Source organism: Scyliorhinus torazame, chromosome 14 (assembly GCF_047496885.1).
Source record: "Scyliorhinus torazame isolate Kashiwa2021f chromosome 14, sScyTor2.1, whole genome shotgun sequence".
Classification (NCBI taxonomy): domain Eukaryota; kingdom Metazoa; phylum Chordata; class Chondrichthyes; order Carcharhiniformes; family Scyliorhinidae; genus Scyliorhinus; species Scyliorhinus torazame.
The window spans coordinates 17072078-17090826 of NC_092720.1; the positions used below are offsets into that span (position 1 = coordinate 17072078).

The window sequence follows — 18749 nt, forward strand, 5'->3', positions numbered from 1 at the left end:
TTAGTCCTGCGCCCATCCTGATGCAGTTTAGTTTATTAAATTGTTGTACCCTCAATACGACGCTTAGAGAGTAAACGGTAAAGAAGGCTTTAATAAGCTAAGAACTAACCTGGTGCCGAGACGGGTGCTAACTGGGTGCCGCACACCAGGCGGCCCCTGATATACGACTCCCAGGTGGGCGGAGCTGGAGGCGGAGTCCCCCAGGCATCCAAGCCCGGTCTTAAAGGGGACATCACCTTCCATGATGATAAGGGTACAGTAATACAGTAACCGTTCATCACAGGTGAATTGGACATTCTATATTCTCCCTCAGTGTACCCGAACAGGCGTCGGAGTGTGGCGACTCGGAGATTTTCACAGTAACTTTATTGCAATGTTAATGTAAGCCTACTTGTGCCGCTGATAAAGATTATTATGGTGTCTGGCTGAATCTCAGCTCAGTCAGTCACCTTTATGTCAACAGAAGCGACATAAACAAAGCCAGTTTGTTATTGGGCAATGCATATGTCAGATTGCATCAGAGGATCATATAAGGTGCCTCTTGATGTCATATTTTGGAAAGTTTAATTTTAATCTGATACTGTTGCACTGAGGCCTGTTTTCTGTGGATGTCATAGAAATGTGGGCCATGTTTAAAAGCTGTCATTCAAACTAAGTGAACTTTTCAATGGCCTCCCATGTGATTACTGTCAAGTTTAGGTGTGGGTTACAGTTTCAGCAATCATGGGGCTCTTAGCCTTTCATGGCAGGTTTCAGCATTAAATTCTGACTGCATTAAAGGCTAAACATTACTCCTATAGTAGTTCCCACTCTCCACCTGCATGATGCTGAGCAATGGACTTAACTGCTAGAAAATTTGAAGGCTGTATTGGGATGAGTGCAAAGGGGGCTGCCCTCACTAGTCTAAAGGCTTCTGGTTGAGGGAGTTCACTCTGATGCCAGCCATCTAGTGACAGATGACCACATGCGAATGTGGGATAGAGGTTGTATCTCCAACCTGAGGAGAGGCCAGGGATTGAATTTCAATGACTTGCCCACACTCTATGCGCAGACAAGAACATTTTGTTTTGTTTACGGGATATGGGCATCGCTGGCTGGGCCAGAGATTATTGCCGATCCTTAGTTTCCCTTAAGAAGGAGGTGGTAAGGTGCCTTCCTGAGGCACTGCAGCCCATGTGGTGTAGGTATTGGGGAGGAAGTTCCTGAATTTTGATCCAGTGACAGTGAAGGAACAGCGATATATTTCCAAGTCAGGATGGTGAGTGACTTGGAGGGGAACTTCAAGGTGGTGGTGTTCCCAGATATCTATTGCCCTTGACTTTCTAGATGGTAGTAGTCATGGGTTTGGAAGGTCCTATTTCAGGAGCATTGTTGAATTCCTGCAGTGCATCTTGTAGATGGTACACCCGGCTGCCTCTGTTCATAGGTGGTGGAGAGAGTGAATGTTTGTGGAAGGGGTACCAAGTAAGTGGATTGCTTTATCCTGGATGAGCTTCTTGAGTGTTGTTGGATAATGGAATGGGAAGCTAAGACACCACCTTGAAACCTTGCTACACCCAAGCCATCAAGGATTCAATGGTTGAAGGGAGAAGATGGGGAGACAGTGGTATAGCAGTAATGCCACTGGGCTAGTAATCCAGTAGACCGCGCTAATGTTCTGGAGACAATAATTCAGATCTCACTGTGACAGCGGGTGTAATTTAAACTCAATGAACAAGTTACAATTGGAAAGCTAGCCCCAGTAGTAATGTTGATCATCAAACTCTTGTTGATTTTGGTAAAAACATATTTTGTTAACTAATGTTTCTTAGGGAAGGAAATCTGCCATCCTTACCTGGCCTGGCCTACATGTGACTCCAGACCCACAGCAATGAAGTTGAATCTTAACTGCCCATGGAAATGGCCGAGCAAAGCCACACTGTTCAAGGGCAATTAGGGATGGGCAACAAATACTGGCCTTACAAGTGATGCACAGATCCCAGGAAAGAATAAAACAAAGTTGGTAAAAATTGTTAAGATGTTAACTCTGTTCAGATTCTTGATATTATTAAACCCTGACTTGTAAATGAGGTGTTTTAAATATTAGGCCAAGTTTAGATCATAACATGGCTAAGCGTTAGGCAGAAAATGATCACAATACCTTCTTTCCAACAACTTGGCTTTAAGGTGATTCTCAAACTAATATCTTTGAATGCCCTTTTCGGCATGAATTAATTGGATTGGATTGGATTGGATTTGTTTATTGTCACGTGTACCGAGGTACAGTGAAAAGTATTTTTCTACGAGCAGCTCAACAGATCATTAAGTACATGAGAAGAAAAGGGAATAAAAGAAAATACATAATAAGGCAACACAACATATACAATGTAACTACAAAAGCACTGGCATCGGGTGAAGCATACAGGGTGTAGTGTTAATGAGGTCAGTCCATAAGAGGGTCATTTAGGAGTCTGGTGACAGTGGGGAAGAAGCTGTTTTTGAGTCTGTTCGTGCGTGTTCTCAGACTTCTGTATCTCCTGCCCGATGGAAGAAGTTGGAAGAGTGAGTAAGCCGGGTGGGAGGGATCTTTGATTATACTGCCCGCTTTCCCCAGGCAGCGGGAGGTGTAGATGGAGTCGATGGGTGGGAGGCAGGTTTGTGTGATGGACTGGGCGGTGTTCACGACTCTCTGAAGTTTCTTGTGGTCCTGGGCCAAGCAGTTGCCATACCAGGCTGTGATGCAGCCTGATAGGATGCTTTCTATGGTGCATCTGTAAAAGTTGGTAAGAGTCAATGTGGACATGCCGAATTTCCTTAGTTTCCTGAGGAAGTTTAGGCGCTGTTGTGCTTTCTTGGTGGGAGCGTCGATGTGGGTGGACCAGGACAGATTTTTGGAGATGTGCACCCCTAGGAATTTGAAACTGCTAACCATCTCCACCTCGGCCCCGTTGATGCTGACAGGGATGTGTATAGTACTTTGCTTCCTGAAGTCAATGACCAGCTCTTTAGTTTTGCTGGCATTGAGGGAGAGATTGTTGTCACGTCACCACTCCACTAGGTTCTCTATCTCCCTCCTGTATTCGGACTCATCGCTATTCGAGATCCGGCCCACTATGGTCGTATCGTCAGCAAACTTGTAGATGGAGTTGGAACCAAGTTTTGCCACGCAGTCGTGTGTGTACAAGGAGTAGAGTAGGGGGCTAAGTACGCAGCCTTGCGGGGCGCCGGTGTTGAGGACTATTGTGGAGGAGGTGTTGTTGTTCATTCTTACTGATTGTGGTCTGTTGGTCAGAAAATCGAGGATGCAGTTGCAGAGTGGGGAGCCATGTCCTAGGTTTTGGGGCTTTGATATGAGCTTGGCTGGGATTATGGTGTTGAAGACGGAGCTGTAGTCAATAAATAGGAGTCCAATATAGGAGTCCTTGTTTTCGAGATGCTCTAGGGATGAGTGTAGGGCCAGGGAAATGGTGTCTGATGTGGACCGGTTGCAGCGGTATGCGAATTGCAGTGGATCATGGCGTTCTGGGAGTATGGAGGTGATGCGCTTCATGATCAACCTCTCGAAGCACTTCATTACGACTGAAGTCAGGGCCACTGGTCGGTAGTCATTGAGGCACGTTGCCTGGTTCTTCTTTGGTACCGGTATGATGGTGGTCTTCTTGAAGCAGGTGGGGACCTCGGAGTGGAGTAGGGACAGGTTAAAGATGTCCGTGAATACCTCTGCCAGCTGGTCCGCGCAGGCTCTGAGTGCATGACCAGGGATCCCGTCTGGGCCCGTCGCCTTCCAAGGGTTCACATTCAGGAAGGCCAATCTGACTTCGGAAGCTGTGATGGTGGGTATGGGTGAATTATGGGCTGCTGGGGCACTCGCCAGCGGATTGTTGGTTACCTGCTCGAACCGAGCATAGAATGCATTGAGTTCATCAAGTCCTTTTTGAAATCCTAGTTTTCCACTCAAAGGCTCACTGGTAATCTCTTTCATGTTCAGACTGAAAATAATTGTTTCTTAAAATGTATTTTCTGTAGACACCTGCATCTTATAACTGTGTCCACCAGTTTGGCAATCCTGAGACAAATGCAATACTTTCCCTGGGCCTCGTTTCACCAAAACAAGTAGAAATATTTCTGTTTCCATGTATTTGGGTTGTAATCAAAATTGTGCCGCACTTAACAAATGCAAGGCGAGACATACAATAAAATATTGATTTACAAATCAGTAAAGACTGATTTACTCTACTATATCTTTCAGACGATTGTTGTGGAAATGGCTGACATGGTGAAGAATGATGGAAATGTCTTTGCACCAAACCAACTCCCACCGGCACAACCACAGCCCAGCGGCCCACAGTTGGTCCAACACTTGGAAAACGGTGCTCTGCACCAATCCATAGCTGCAATGGTCAATCAGAATACTGCTGGTGTCCAGGAGATGCTGAAAGGAAAACTCAAAGCCCTGGGTGTAAGTGCACTTCTCAAATGTGGGAAATATTGGTTATATTTTATATAATATTAAAAGGGGTGGCACAGTGGTTAGCACTGCTGCCTCACATCACCAGTGACTCGGGTTCGATTTCGACCTTGGGTGACTGTGTGTGGCGTTTGCACGTTCTCCCCGTGTCTACGTGGGTTTCCTCCGTGTGCTCCGGTTTCCTCCCACAGTCCAAAGATGTGGAGGTTAGATGGATTGGCCATGCTAAATTGCACCTTAGTGTCCAATGATGTGTAGGTTAGATGGTGTTATGGGGTTACAGGGATAGATTTAGATTTATTGTCACTTGTGCCGAGGTACAGTGAAAAGTACTGTTCTGCGCGCAGACCAGGCAGATTGTTCCATACATGATAAAAACATAGGACACATGATAAATACACAATGTAAATGCACAAACACAGACTGAAGCATACGGAGTGTAGAACACAAAAAAAGAAATTACTGGACAATCTCAGCAGGTCTGACAGCATCTGTGGAACGAAAAGGGGGCTAACGTTTCGAATCTGAATGACTCTTTGTCAAAGCAGAATATAGTGCTACAACTGCAAAGATGCATATAGAGACCATTTCAGTCTAAGAGGGCCATTCAGAAGTCTGGTAACAGTGGGGAAGAGGCTGTTTTTGAATCTGTTGTTGCGTGTTCTTAAACTTTTATATATTCTGCCTGATGGAAGAGTTTGGAAGAGAGATTAGCCCAGCTGGGAGCTGCCCCCTTTCCCAATGCAGCGGGAGCTTTAGACAGAGTCAATGGATGGGAGGTGAGTTTACGTGATAGACTGGGCTGTGTTCACGAATCTCTATAGTTTCTTATGGTCTTTCGCCAAGCCTGCCATACTAGGCTGTGATGCAGCCAGATAGGTTGCTTTCCATGGTGCATCTATGAAAATTGGTAAGAGTGAATGTGGACATGCCAAATTTTCTTACGCTGAGGAAGTATAGGTGCTGTTGTGCTTTCTTGGTCGTAGCGTCGACGTGGGTGAACCAGGATAGATTGCTAATAGAAAGAAGAGTAGATTATGTGAATTATTAAAAACATTTTTTATTTTCTACAATATATCCTAAAAATTGTAATTCCGAATTCCAAGTTGTGAATTCATTGGATAACCTGCACAGAGTGGAAATCAATGGAGGTGAAAATCAGACTTTTTCTATGGAAAGGGTGGGCGATGTGCAATGTCAATTTCACACCATGGAACAAGTTAAAACTACTGCCGAAAGGATTGTTTTTCAATTTAACACCGTTTTCTGGTTCCTGCAGATAACGCAGATTGTGACGGGTATAATCTCCATAATCATTGGAATTGTACAGATCTGCATTTGGCAGGGTCGAATCGACACCAATTTCTTTTCGGTAGTAATTGGGACACCCTGGTGGACTGGAGTTCCAGTAAGTGCTACTCATAACTACAGTGATGTAAGATTGTCGGGCTTTCTATATCCAGATGACAATCAAGAGGTAGATCTGGTAGCGATCATGCATTGGCAACGTTCCATAAAGAATGCTAAGTGCTGTCAGTCTCCAAAACAAGTTCTGCACTCCTTGCGTTTGTTATTCAGAGGGCACTGTTCCTGTTTTATGGTCGCTGGGACAATTTTGGCTTCCTTGAGCAGCTTGCTCTCAGTTTTCCTCTTGTCGATGCAGCCGAAAAATGTGAGCCACCAAGAAGGTCATGACACTTTCTTTTGTGGCTTTGTGTATAGAATCAGTCGGAGCAGCAGTGTTCCACAGGGCTCCACCTCCCTCCTGCTGTCCTTCAGACACTACCACCGCACTGTACCCCCCGCCGTGCCCCCGACCCTCCGTCCCCTTCCCCCACCGGTTCTTTCACACCCAAGGCTTACCTGAATATCTCTCCCTGCAATCCACTCTGCCTGAAATGAACTCCTTTGCGGTTTCAGTAGCTGATCAATAATGTTAAACTGAGGCTCAAGGTCGATTGGCTACAGGCCTGAAATGACCAATAACCAATTTCACCCCTCTGACTGCCGACAAAATTCTATCCCCGCCTGTGACCAGTTGCCTGACCTCTGTTGGAAGAGGCTGTTTGTGAGAAGCAATGGCTTTCATGGGTTCCTTTTTCTTTTCATTTGAGGGCTTTGGAGAGAATTGGAGGGTTGCTGGCAAGTCCAGCATTTATTGTTCATCTTTACTTGCCCCTGAAAAGGTGGTGGTGAGCCTTCTTGAATCGCTGCTGTCCGTGCGGAGTAGCGACACTCACATTACTATTTGGAAGGGACTTCTGTTAGACGCTTAGCTGCTGTAGTTTAAAGAGTCAAAGGTTCTGCTCCTTTTCACAAACACCTTTATTTTACTTTAAGAGACTCGGCACAAAACTCTATCATCACATCACCTGACACAAAGGCCACCTGAAGCCCCTTTACATATCAGTGGCAGTTGTTGGATACTTAACATAAATGTGCCAACTTATTAGAATGTCTTTTAACCATTACTGAACAGGTTCCACAATTTTTCCCAGGAACAGCAAAGGAGCAGCAAATGGTGGCGTCTGCAGGTCTCAGCATTGCTAATCAGCTGATGCAGCAGCCATTCTAGGTGGTAGAGGGTGTAGGATTGAAAGGTGTTGAGTTACGAACCTTGGCAAGTTGCTACAGTGCATCTTGCTGAGGGTCTTTACCGCTGCCAATGTGTGCCAATGTTTGGGGGATTGAATGTTGACAGTGGTGGATTGCAGGCTGAACAAGTGGGTTGCTTTGCCCTGGATGGTGTAAACTTTATTCAGTGCTGCTGGAGCTGTATTCAACTGGACATATGGAGAGCAATCCCTCACAATCTCCACGTGTCATGTAGGTTGTGATAGACTTTGGGGATTCAGGGGGCGAGGTATGTGGTGCAGAGCTCCCACCCTCTGACCTGCTCTTGTGGTCACATATATATATATATATATATATATACACAAAGCTGGTTCAGTTAAGTGTCTGGACAATAATAATCCCCAGATGGTGATGTTGGGGGATTTATTGATGGTAATGTCATTGAATGCCAAAGGTAGATTCAGTTAAAGGTATTCTCTTGTTTGCCTGGCACGTACGTGGCACGAATGCTACATGTCCCTTATCAGTCCAAGCCTGAACATTGTCCAAAGCAACTCTTTGCAGCATGGATCGCTTCAGTATTTGAGGTGTCTTGACTCGTTCCCCGGGGTTCCACAAGAGGGCTCCAGGATTTCCACGGAAGCTCGCGGAGTCATGCGACAAAAATCGACAAAAAGCCAGTCTGCGGGATTCTCCGTCGGCGAGAACCTCTTCTTCGCTGGCAACGCACCCACACCCGGTTTCCTGACAGAAACACTATCAGCCGGCTGTGGGAACGGAGAATCCCGTTGCCGGCAGGGACAAGCAAGCCGTGCCAGAAAACGGGGCTGGCGGGACGGAGAATGCCGCCCATTATTTTTTAAATAAAAGCAATAAACACAACATAAATTGAGCGTCAGAGTCAGTTAAAGAAAAACACTGCAGCAAAGATTTTTTTAAAAAGAGCAGGCGAGCAATGGCCAGAAATCGGAAACAAACAAAACATCTAATTGTCCAATCAGAGGCCAGCCTAGCTGAGCATTGGCTCAGCCTATCAGTCGCCAGCTCAAGTGGAGTCTGGCTCATATTGGCAGAAAAACACGTGTACATTTTGTTTCTGTGTTTGCCACTTTTTCACAGCAGATAAGTACCTTTGACATGATAACAATGTTTTGGGTTCCCTGATGCTCTTGGGAGTTCACCTGGGGTTCCGCAGCTGAAAAGGTTTGGGAAACTGAGCTGTACTCAGTCAAATGCACTTCCGATGTCAATGGCAGTCCATGTTTGGACTAAGTCTGTAATGAGACTTGGAGTTCAGTGACAAGAACAAAGAAAAGTACAGCACAGGAACAGGCCCTTCGACCCTCCAAGCCTGCGCCGACCATGCTGCCCGTCTAAACTAAAATCTTCTGCACTTCCGGGGTCCATATCCCTCTATTCCCATCCTATTCATGTATTTGTCAAGATGCCCCTTAAACGTCACTATCGTCCCTGCTTCCACCGCCTCCTCCGACAGCGCGTTCCAGGCACCCACTATCCTCATGTAAAAAAACTTGCCTCGTACATCTCCTCTAAACCTTGCCCCTCGCACCTTAAACCTATGCCCCCGAGTAATTGACCCCTCTACCCTGGGAAAAAGTCCTTGACTATCCACTCTGTCTATGTCCCTCATAACTTTGTAGACCACTATCAGGTCGCCCATCAACCTCCTTCGTTCCAGTGAGAACAAACCGAGTTTATTCAACCTCTCTCTGACCCTGGCAGAACCCAATCTGAACATGCATATGCAGGTTGTTGCTGAGTAACCACCCTGGGATATCACTGTCAACACCACTGCTGATGTTTGAAAGTAGACTGATCGGGATGATAATTACTGGATTGACTTTGTTCTCCTTTTTGTTGTACAGCGAATATATGGAAATGTTTTCACATTGTCAGGGAGTTGCTTGTGCTGTAACCATACTGGAACAGCAACTAATTATGGAGTAAAATTCTTCTGAACTACTGCTGGGTCCAGAGGCTTTGCTGTATCCAGTGCCTTCAGACATTTCTTGATGTCACATGGAGTGGTTTAAATTGTTTGAAGACGGGTGTCGATGATGTTGGGGCCTCAGGAGAAGGCTGAGATCCTCCTTCAGTTCATCATTCATTGACTCCAGCTGGCAAAATATTCAATGCTTCAGGGTCAGTCTCTATCCTTCGGGATGGGCAATAAATGCTGGCCCAGTGAGAGATACCCACATCCCCTAAACACATGTTAAGAAAGGCTAATAATTAGTTTAATAATCCCACCAACACTTACATCTTAGTCCCCAAAGGGAAACTGAGTGCGTGAAGATAAAACACAAGAAAATAAGTGTCCCACTCCCCACCCTTTCGGCCCATTGAACTTCCTTTATTCACTCTCTATCCAGCTTCAGACGGGAAGAATCCCGTCGGAATGAGGAATCACATAGAGGCAGAGAGCTTATGGAGCCAATGTCTAGCTTAACGCTCTAGTCTGAGGGGAGAAGAATGTAGAAAGTCATAATCCAATATTTGAATTGTTGTTTAATTCTTCAAAGTGTTTTCTCTGATGTGCAATATGTTTTTGAAGTTTATTATTGCAGGGGCCCTTGCTGTCGCTGCTGAGAAGGAACAAACTCAGTGTGTGGTAAGTACGTGCTCCAAAATGGATTTTGTATTGTTGCCTTACAAATAACATCATCACCCAAGAAGACAAACTGGTCAGATATTGTTGTTTGCTATTGTCACGCTAAATCCCTATTATATCAGTCTGTGCAAATGAATACTGTACAATAAAGGGATAGACAAGACAGTGCAGTGGGTGAAAATGTTATCCTTCCGCATCTGACTCTTGGATTCAAATACAGCCCAACAAACTCAATGGAAGTTAACTTTCTCTCACATCAGTTCAATGTTGAAAGAGGTGAGATGATAAAGTTCCACACCAGGAGCCTGGGTACAAATGTAGCCAGAGAGAAGATGAACACATTTCTTTCTGATGTGTGTTCAATGGGACACTTGTAGATCAAGTTTTACTCTGTATGTAGCCCATGTTTTCCATATCCTGGGAGTGTTTGATGAGGCATGATATTGATCACTTTAATCCATTCTGTCCAGGGAGTATTTAGGTCTGTGAAGAGAGAAATTTAGTCCACACAGCCTATTTTGGGAAGACTTGGTGGGATGACTACACTGCAGAAATACAAATCCCTGATTTAAAACTCTGGGGCAGCTTAGCTGGACATACCTTCTGGTCCCCATCCCGTGCCTGCCGATCTTGCGGCGGGTACAGCCCGATATCTACAGTTTCATCCAACGACAACACATATGGTGGGGTGGGGGGTTGGGTGAAATTGGAAGTACATATTTTCTGTTCCAGTCACCCAGTGCTGGGGGACTAGTTTACAAAAATTAAGGACAATATTCCAGAATCTTACTCAAGGAAGAACATTGGCTATTCTCCAGTCCTCTGGGACCTCACCTGTAGCCAGTGAGGATTCAAAGATTTCTGTCAAGGCCCCAGCAATTTTCTTCCTTGCTCCCTCAGTATTCAGGGATAGATCCCATCAAGGTGGGGACTTGTCCATCTTAATATTTTTCAAGATGCCCAACACCTTTTTTTTATATCGACCCGACCCAGAATATCTACATACCCTTACCGAGACTCATCAACCACCAAGTCCTTCTCTTTGGTGAATACCCATTTCCTCTGGCTCCAAGCATTAATTCCCCCCTCTGTCCTTGAGTGGGCCAAACCTTTCCCGTGTTGCCCTCTTGCTCTTTACATAAGTATAAGATCCCTTGCATGGATTAGCACAGTGGGCTAAACAGCTGGCTTGTAATGCAGAACAAGGCCAGCAGTGCGGGTTCAATTCCCGTACCGGCCTCCCCAAACAGGCGCTGGAATGTGACGACTAAGGGCTTGACACAGTAACTTCGTTGAAGCCTACTTGTGACAATAAGCTATTATTATTAATTCTCTTTAATACTGTTTGCCAAGGACTTTTCATGATCCCTTTTAGCCTGCCTAACTCTTTGCTACTTTCTACTTTGTTCCTTTCTACTTTCTTTATACTTTTCAAGGGCTTTGTCAGTTCTCAGCCTTCTAGACCTTATGAATGCTTCCTTTTTCTTTTTGACTTGGCTCACAATATCCCTCGTTATCCAAGGTTTCCAAAATTCACCATATTTATCCTTCACCTTCACAGGAACATGTCGGTCTTGAATTCTAATCAACTGACGTTTGAAGGACTCCCACCTGTCTGATGTTGATTTACCCTCCAACCCTATCTAAATTCTACAGTTTCTGCCTAATATTGGCGTAATTAGCCTTCCCCCAATATAGCGACTTCCCAACCAAGATATTCAATATCATTAATTAGCACTACACAGGTTTGTTAAATACCTGGCAGTTTGCAACAATCATCACGTTCAATATACCCAGTCCCTTTTGATGTACTGTCAACAATTTCTCACCTTTTAACCTTGATTATTTTTATTAATGTTCTTTTCTACCAAAATGAATTATCTCACACTTCTCTATATTGAGCTTCGTCTGCCACTTATCTGCAATTCCACCCCCTTGTCTATGTCCTTTTGAAATCCTAAACTACCGTTCTCACAGTTTACAATGCTTCCAAGATTTGTATCAGCCGCAAACTTAACTAACATTGTCTCCTGCATTCCAAGATCAAGCTCATTAATGTCTGTTTTTTCTTCACCTTCCAGATCAAAGGTTGCTTATCAATGAACATCATCAATGCCATTATTTGCATACCTGCAACAATTATATATTCTCTAAACCTCAGCATGCAACCATTGTGTTATTCTCGGCGTCATTGTTATAGTTCCGGCGTGAGTGTTAACTTTTCTTGATACTAAGCTGTTTATAAGTAAGATTTTGAGACGTTTTCTGTGCAATCTAATTTATTTGTGTTTAACATGTTACAGGGTTCAACTGCGTGTCTGGCCATATTTCTCCTGCTGACCCTGCTCAACGCAGCAATATCCATTGCAATTTCAAGCTTCAACTGTAAAGCTATTAATGGTTGCTGTGGAACACCAGTAGTAAGTTTATATAATGAATTGATCAAAGACTCTATTGCCTCTGTGTATCTACACGTGTATATTAGTCTTTCCCATTTTAGAAAAATATTTAGATTTAGATTTACTGTCACGCGTACCGAGGTACAGTCAAAAGTATTGTTCTGCGTATAGTCCAGGCAGATCATTCCATACATGAAAACGTAGGAGATACGATAAGTACACAATGTAAATAGACATATGCATAATAATAACTGCTGGGTATCAACAGATCAACGCCTTGCAATACATCCCACACTACAGAGCTCAATGGAAGGGTAGGTTAGGCAGGGCGTGTTGTGTTCTCTATTTTACTTTATTTGGATGGCTTGGATGCGTAGTGTTGAATAAAGAACACAAAGCTTTGTTAACAAACAAAACTATAAATTTATTACACTACTAAGATTCATCTACATTCCTAAAGTAGAAAGTTTCTCAATTAAACTATGCTAACTCTTAAGTAGCAGAACTTCTCAAGTACAATTGCTCCCATGCCTGGCACTCTACCAGCTGCCTCCTGACCTGTGACTCCCAGAATCCCCAAAGTCACACAATATCTATATGACTGTTCTGTGGTTCCCTCTAGTGGTAAGAAGCATTATCGTTAACTTTTAACTCTTTGCATCCCAGTCACGGGCGGAAACAAGCAGCCAATGTTTTTCTGCCATTTCTCACCCAACAGGAACAATTAAATTTGAATTCACATAATTTCTATTGTCCACCCTCAGCCGAGCATTCCCACAAGATAACAGTTAGGTGGAAAAACAATTCTGTGAATGACAGCAAGGTAATACCAGCCAAAGCTTGAATCGTACACTGTTACCCGCACAGAAACAGATGACTTGGTCTCTCCAATTTGAAGTAGTTTGTGTTTCTCCTCTGACATTTTCCCAAATGTTTTCTGCGTTTTTTTCCCACTTATTGTAAATGGTCCTGACACCACTTTGAAACTCAAGTTTTAATAATAATAATCTTTACTAATATCACAAGTAGGCTTACATTAACACTGCAATTAAGTTACTGTGAAAATCCCCTAGTCGCCACACTCCGGCGCCTGTTCGGGTACTCAGAGGGATAATTCAGAATATCCAATTGACCGAATATTTTCAAGCAGCAGTCTGATTCGCTTTTAGCTGGGACTCAGTGGCAGCACTTTGTGATCTGAGGTACAGATTGGATCGAAGTCCAATGCAGAGATTTGAGCACCAAATCTAGGCTGATACCCCCGGTGCCAGTGATGAGGGAGTGCTGCCCGTCTGTCGGTGCTGTGTTTTCAGATGGGAGATTAAACCAAGGCCCCAGTCACAGTCTCAGGTGGATGGAGTGATTTTGATGACGAAAAAGGAGTTTGCTCATCTAAAATAAAAGCAAAGCACTGTGGTTGCTTGAAATAAATAAAAGCAGAAAAAGGTGGAGAAACTCTGGCAGCATCTGTGGAGACTGAAACAGAGTTCACGTTTTCGAGACTGTTTGACGCCTCTTCAGAGGCAATAAGGGAAGAATGGTAGGGAAATGGAGTTGAAGAAAGAGCTGGATTTCTTTGATGACCTCAGCATTTGCTAAAACATTTTAGAGTCAACTAGAGTGTAGTTCCTGTTGTGAAACACAGCAGCCAATTTGCATATTGGGTTTCCTCCGGGTGCTCCTGTTTCCTCCCACAAGCCCTGAAAGACGTGCTTTTAGGTAATTTGAACATTCTGAATTCTCCCTCTGTGTACCCAAACAGGCGCCGGAATGTGGCGACTAGGGGCTTTTCACGGTAACTTCATTGCAGTGTTAATGTGAGCCTACTTGTGACAAAGATTATTATTATCAGAGGACCCCCACAAACAGCAATGTGATAATGACCTGAATGTTTTTAGTCACATTGGTTAAGGAATAAATCTTCCTGAGCCTTTCTGGTTGGTAGGTAGCAGGAGTTTCAGTGATTTGAAATATTTAAGCGGGGTCATTTGTGAAGCTGTCTTTAGATGCAGCATCACCTTTCCCTTTCCTGCTTTATTTGTGTTTATTTGAGCAAGTGAACAAATTGGACAAGAGCAGCGATTCCCTGCCCAACCTGCCTGTCTCAGTTGGTCGACAATAGGATTCGTGATAGCAGGGAAATGTTTCAAATGTTGGATGGTGGCTTTTTCCTTCTCGATATATATGTTAGTTTTTCTTGAATGCTCAACAAGTCATACCCGAAATATGATTACCTCTCAGTCCTCGCCATCTTGTATTCACTATTATGGGTGGCAGGGTAGCACAGTGATAGCACTGTTGCTTCACAGTGCCGGAGTCCCAGGTTCAATTCCCGGCTTGGTCACTGTCTGCACAGACACTGCACGTTCTCCCCGTGTCTGCGTGGGGTTCCTCCGGGTGCTCCGGTTTCCTCCCACAAGTCTCGATAGACATGCTGTTAGGTAATTTGGACATTCTGAATTCTCCCTCAATGTACCCGAACAGGGACCTGAGTGTGGCGCCGAGGGGCTTTTCACTGTAACTTCATTGCAGTGTTAATGTAAGACTACTTGTGACAATAACCATGACAAACCATGGGCTGGTTTAGCACAGTGGGCTAAACAGCTGTCATGTAATGCAGAACAGGTCCAGCAGCGCGGGTTCAATTCCCGTACCGCCCCCCCCCCAAACAGGCGCCAGAATGTGGCGACTAGGGGCTTTTCACAGTAACTTTATTGAAGCCTACTTGTGACAATAAGCAATTATTATTAATAATAAAGTTTATTATTAGAATAACTTTTTGAAAAGAAAGTATTGAAATTATTTAATAATTTGCAAGTCGCTGCCTTAAATAAAACTCTCCATCATAAACTAAACTCAAAATGAAACCCGTCATAGTCAGTCAGATTTTGAACGTGGGAGAATGCTGTATTAATAAAATGCACAGTTACTAATGAAACACATTCAGCTTCTTCCACTGAAGATAAACTATTTCCAGCAATTCAGGGGATAGATTTCCTCATCTGTGCTAGTGCAGGAAGTGCTCCCCCTAGTGTTGTGGCACCAATAGACACAGCCTTGTAGATTGCTCTGGCGGAGAGCTGCATAAACATTATTGTCCCAGTGGGGAAAGTGGCAATGGAACGGGTCCAATGTTTGGGAGAGGCAGCCGAGCCATGAGGAACTGACTGGCTCATTCTGCTCTAATTCTTCATATTCGTGTTCTTTGTTTTCAGCCGTTGATTGTCGTGTACAGCAACTCGCCTGCACAACCTATTCCCCAGCAACAGTTCCAAGGGAACCCTCCTCCCTACAACATGGCACTGATGGAAAATGTGCATGTTGGATAAGAATGGCTTTATGGTGGAAATTTCGCTTTGCGCTAATTAATTAATCTTACGGAACTTGATGCAATATTATTGGGATGCATCTAAAGATTTAGGATTCTGTTCATTGTATTCTTTAGCTTCACGTGATTCTGCCAAGGCCGCATATATTACCCAAACCCGAGTTGCCTTGAGGAAGCGGCAGTCGGCTTTCTATTCTAGGCTACTTCGCAGGGCATGAAGAGTCACCCACTGGTCAGTGGACAAGGGCGCTAATTAGTCCCCACAAACTCGGTGATGTGTTTGGAGAGAGGCGTGTGGGAGGAGGTGTTGGGGTGTCAGTGGTACTGATCTTTTCAACCAATTAATCAATTTATAAGACATCACGTAGCTAATAGGATGAGATTCTTCTTAAAGAAGGCAGCACGGTAGCATAGTGGTTAGCACAGTTGCTTCACAGCTCCAGGGTCCCGGGTTCGATTCCCGGCTTGAGTCACTGTCTGTGCGGAGTCTGCTCATTCTCCCCATGTGTGCATGGGTTTCCTCCGGGTGCTCCGGTTTCCTCCCACAGTGGTTTCCCTCCACAGTCCAAAGAAGTGCAAGTTAGGTGGATTGACCATGCTAAATTGCCCTCTAAATTGCTGGGGGGTGCGCGGGGCGATCTGGCCCCGGGGGGTGCCCCCACGGTGGCCTGGCCCGCGATCGGGGCCCACCGATCCGCGGGCGGGATGGTGCTGTGTGGGCAATCTTTTCCCTCCGCCTCGGCCATAGCCTTCACCATGGCTGATGCGGAAGAGAACCCCCCCGCTGCGCATGTGCGGGGATGACGTCAGCAGCAGCTGACGCTCCAGCGCATGCGCGGACTTCCGCCGGCTGCCGAAATCCTTTCTCCCCGGCTGGCGTGGCGCCAAAGGCCTTCCACGCCAGCCGGTGGAGCGGAAACCACTCTGGTGCGGGCCTAGCTCCTCACGGTGAGGGCTTGGCCCCTAAAGGTGCGGAGAAATCCGCACCTTTGGGGCGGCCCGACACCGGAGTGGTTCTCGCCACTCCATCCCGCCGGGACCCCCCGCCCCGCCGGGTAGGGGAGAATCCCGGCCCCTGTCTCCAGTTCTCACCAGCTTTGAGAAACAGTCAACCGGAGTCGAAACATCAGTCCCTTTTCTCTGCACAGATGCTGCCAGATCCGCTGAGATTGTCCAATATTTTCTGTATTTGTTGTAAATAAAATAAACAAACAACCTTTATTGTCACAAGTAGGCTGACATTAACACTGCAATGAGGTTACTATGAGAAGCCCCTCGTCGCCACATTCTGGCACCTGTTTGGTAGAATTCAGAATTCTCAGCTGGTACAGGAATTGATCCCATGATGCTACCCTATATCCTGCATCACAAACCAGCTGTCTATCCCACTGAGCTAAACTGGCCCCTAGCTAATTAGATAGCCAGATGAACTAGTTTTCAAAAGCTTGAATCAGTTGTTTCTCAGGGAGCATTAAAACAAGCCTTCCTCGGTGTTGCAATTCGGTTACGTTTACTTTAGCGATGGAAAGGGATAGGTATATACCGCAGGGCAAGAGTTATATCTGGGGGAAAGGAAATTATGATGCGATGAGGCAAGACTTAGGATGCATAGTATGGGGAAGGAAACTGCAGGGGATGGGCACAATTGAAATGTGGAGCTTGTACAAGGTACTGCTACTGCGTGTCCTTGATAAGTATGTACCTGTCAGGCAGGGAGGAAGTGGTCGAGCGAGGGCACCGTGGTTTACTAAGGCAGTTGAATCACTTGTCAAGAGGAAGAAGGAGGCTTATGTAAAGATGAGGCGTGAAGGTTCAGTTAGGGCGCTTGAGAGTTACAAGTTAGCCAGGAAGGACCTAAAGAGAGAGCTAAGAAGAGCCAGGAGGGGACATGAGAAGTCTTTGGCAGGTAGGATCAAGGAAAACCCAAAAGCTTTCTATAGGTATGTCAGGAATAAAAGAATGACTAGAGTAAGAGTAGGGCCAGTCAAGGACAGTAGTGGGAAGTTGTGCGTGGAGTCCGAGGAGATAGGAGAGGCGCTATATGAATATTTTTCATCAGTATTCACACAGGAAAAAGACAATGTTGTCGAGGAGAATACTGAGATTCAGGCAACTAGACTAGACGGGATTGAGGTTCATAAGGTTCATTAGCAATTCTGGAAAGTATGAAAATAGATATGTACCCTGGGACAGATGGGATTTATCCTAGGATTCTCTGGGAAGCTAGGGAGGAGATTGCAGAGCCTTTGGCTTTGATCTTTATGTCGTAATTGTCTACAGGAATAGTGCCAGAAGACTGGAGGATAGCAAGTGTTGTCCCCGTGTTCAAGAAGGGGAGTAGAGACAACCCCAGTAACTATAGACCAGTGAGCTTTACTTCTGTTGTGGGCAAAGTCTTGGAAAGGATTATAAGAGATAGGATTTATAATCATCTACAAAGGAATAATTTAATTAGGGATAGTCAACACGGTTTTGTGAAGGATAGGTCATGCCTCGCAAACCTCATTGAGTTCTTTGAGAAGGTGACCAAACAGGTGGATGAGGGTAAAGCAGTTGATGTGGTGTATATGGATTTCAGTAAAACGTTTGATAAGGTTCACCACGGTAGGCTATGGCAGAAAGTACGGAGGCATGGGATTGAGGGTGATTAAATGATTTGGATCAGAAATTGGTTAGCTGTAAGAAGACAGAGGGTGGTGGTTGATGGGAAATGTTCAGCCTGGAGTTCAGTTACTAGGGGTGTACCACAAGGATCTGTTTTGGGGCCACTACTGTTTGTCATTTTTATAAATGACCTGGAGGAGGTCGTAGAAGGATGGGTGAGTAAATTTGCGGATGATACTAAAGTCGGTGGAGTTGTGGACAGTGCGGAAGGATGTTACAAGTTACAGAGGGACATAGATAAGCTGCAGAGGTGGGCTGAGATGTGGCAAATGGAGTTTAATGCAGAAAAGTGTGAGGTGATTCATTTTGGAAGGAGTAACAGGAAGACAGAGTACTGGCTAATGGTAAGATTCTTGGTAGTGTGGGTGAGCAGAGAGATCTCGGTGTCCATGTACATAGATCCCTGAAAGTTGCCACCCAGGTTGAGGTGGTTGTTAAGAAGAAGTACGGTGTGTTAGCTTTTATTGGTAGAGGCATTGAGTTTCGAAGCCATGAGGTCATGTTGTAGCGGCTGCATTTGGAGTATTGCGTGCAGTTCTGGTCGCCGCATTATAGGAAGGATGTGGAAGCATCGGATAGGGTGCAGAGGCGATTTACCAGGATGTTGCCTGGTATGGAGGGAAGATCTTATGAAGAAAGGCTGAGGGACTTGAGGCTGTTTTCGTTAGAGAGAAGAAGGTTAAGAGGTGACTTAATAGAGGGATA

At 45.1% G+C, this 18749-nt stretch overlaps 1 protein-coding gene across 3 annotated transcripts in view; it reads left to right on the plus strand.

Moving 5' to 3' along the window:
• LOC140389545 (membrane-spanning 4-domains subfamily A member 4D-like) overlaps positions 1–18749 on the plus strand; it is a 38279-nt gene that overhangs the window by 9482 nt on the left and 10048 nt on the right. Inside the window, exons 2-7 of one of the 3 annotated variants that reach the window (XM_072473749.1) lie at positions 1812–1998; positions 4229–4438; positions 5727–5855; positions 9597–9653; positions 11735–11860; positions 11957–12073. In XM_072473749.1, the coding sequence (XP_072329850.1) occupies positions 4244–4438; positions 5727–5855; positions 9597–9653; positions 11735–11860; positions 11957–12073 (624 nt within the window). In that variant the 5' untranslated portion in view covers positions 1812–1998; positions 4229–4243. Of the gene's footprint in view, positions 1–1811; positions 1999–4228; positions 4439–5726; positions 5856–9596; positions 9654–11734; positions 11861–11956; positions 12074–15267; positions 16611–18749 lie in introns of those variants that run through there. The other 2 variants (XM_072473750.1, XM_072473748.1) reach the window with 2 other exon arrangements.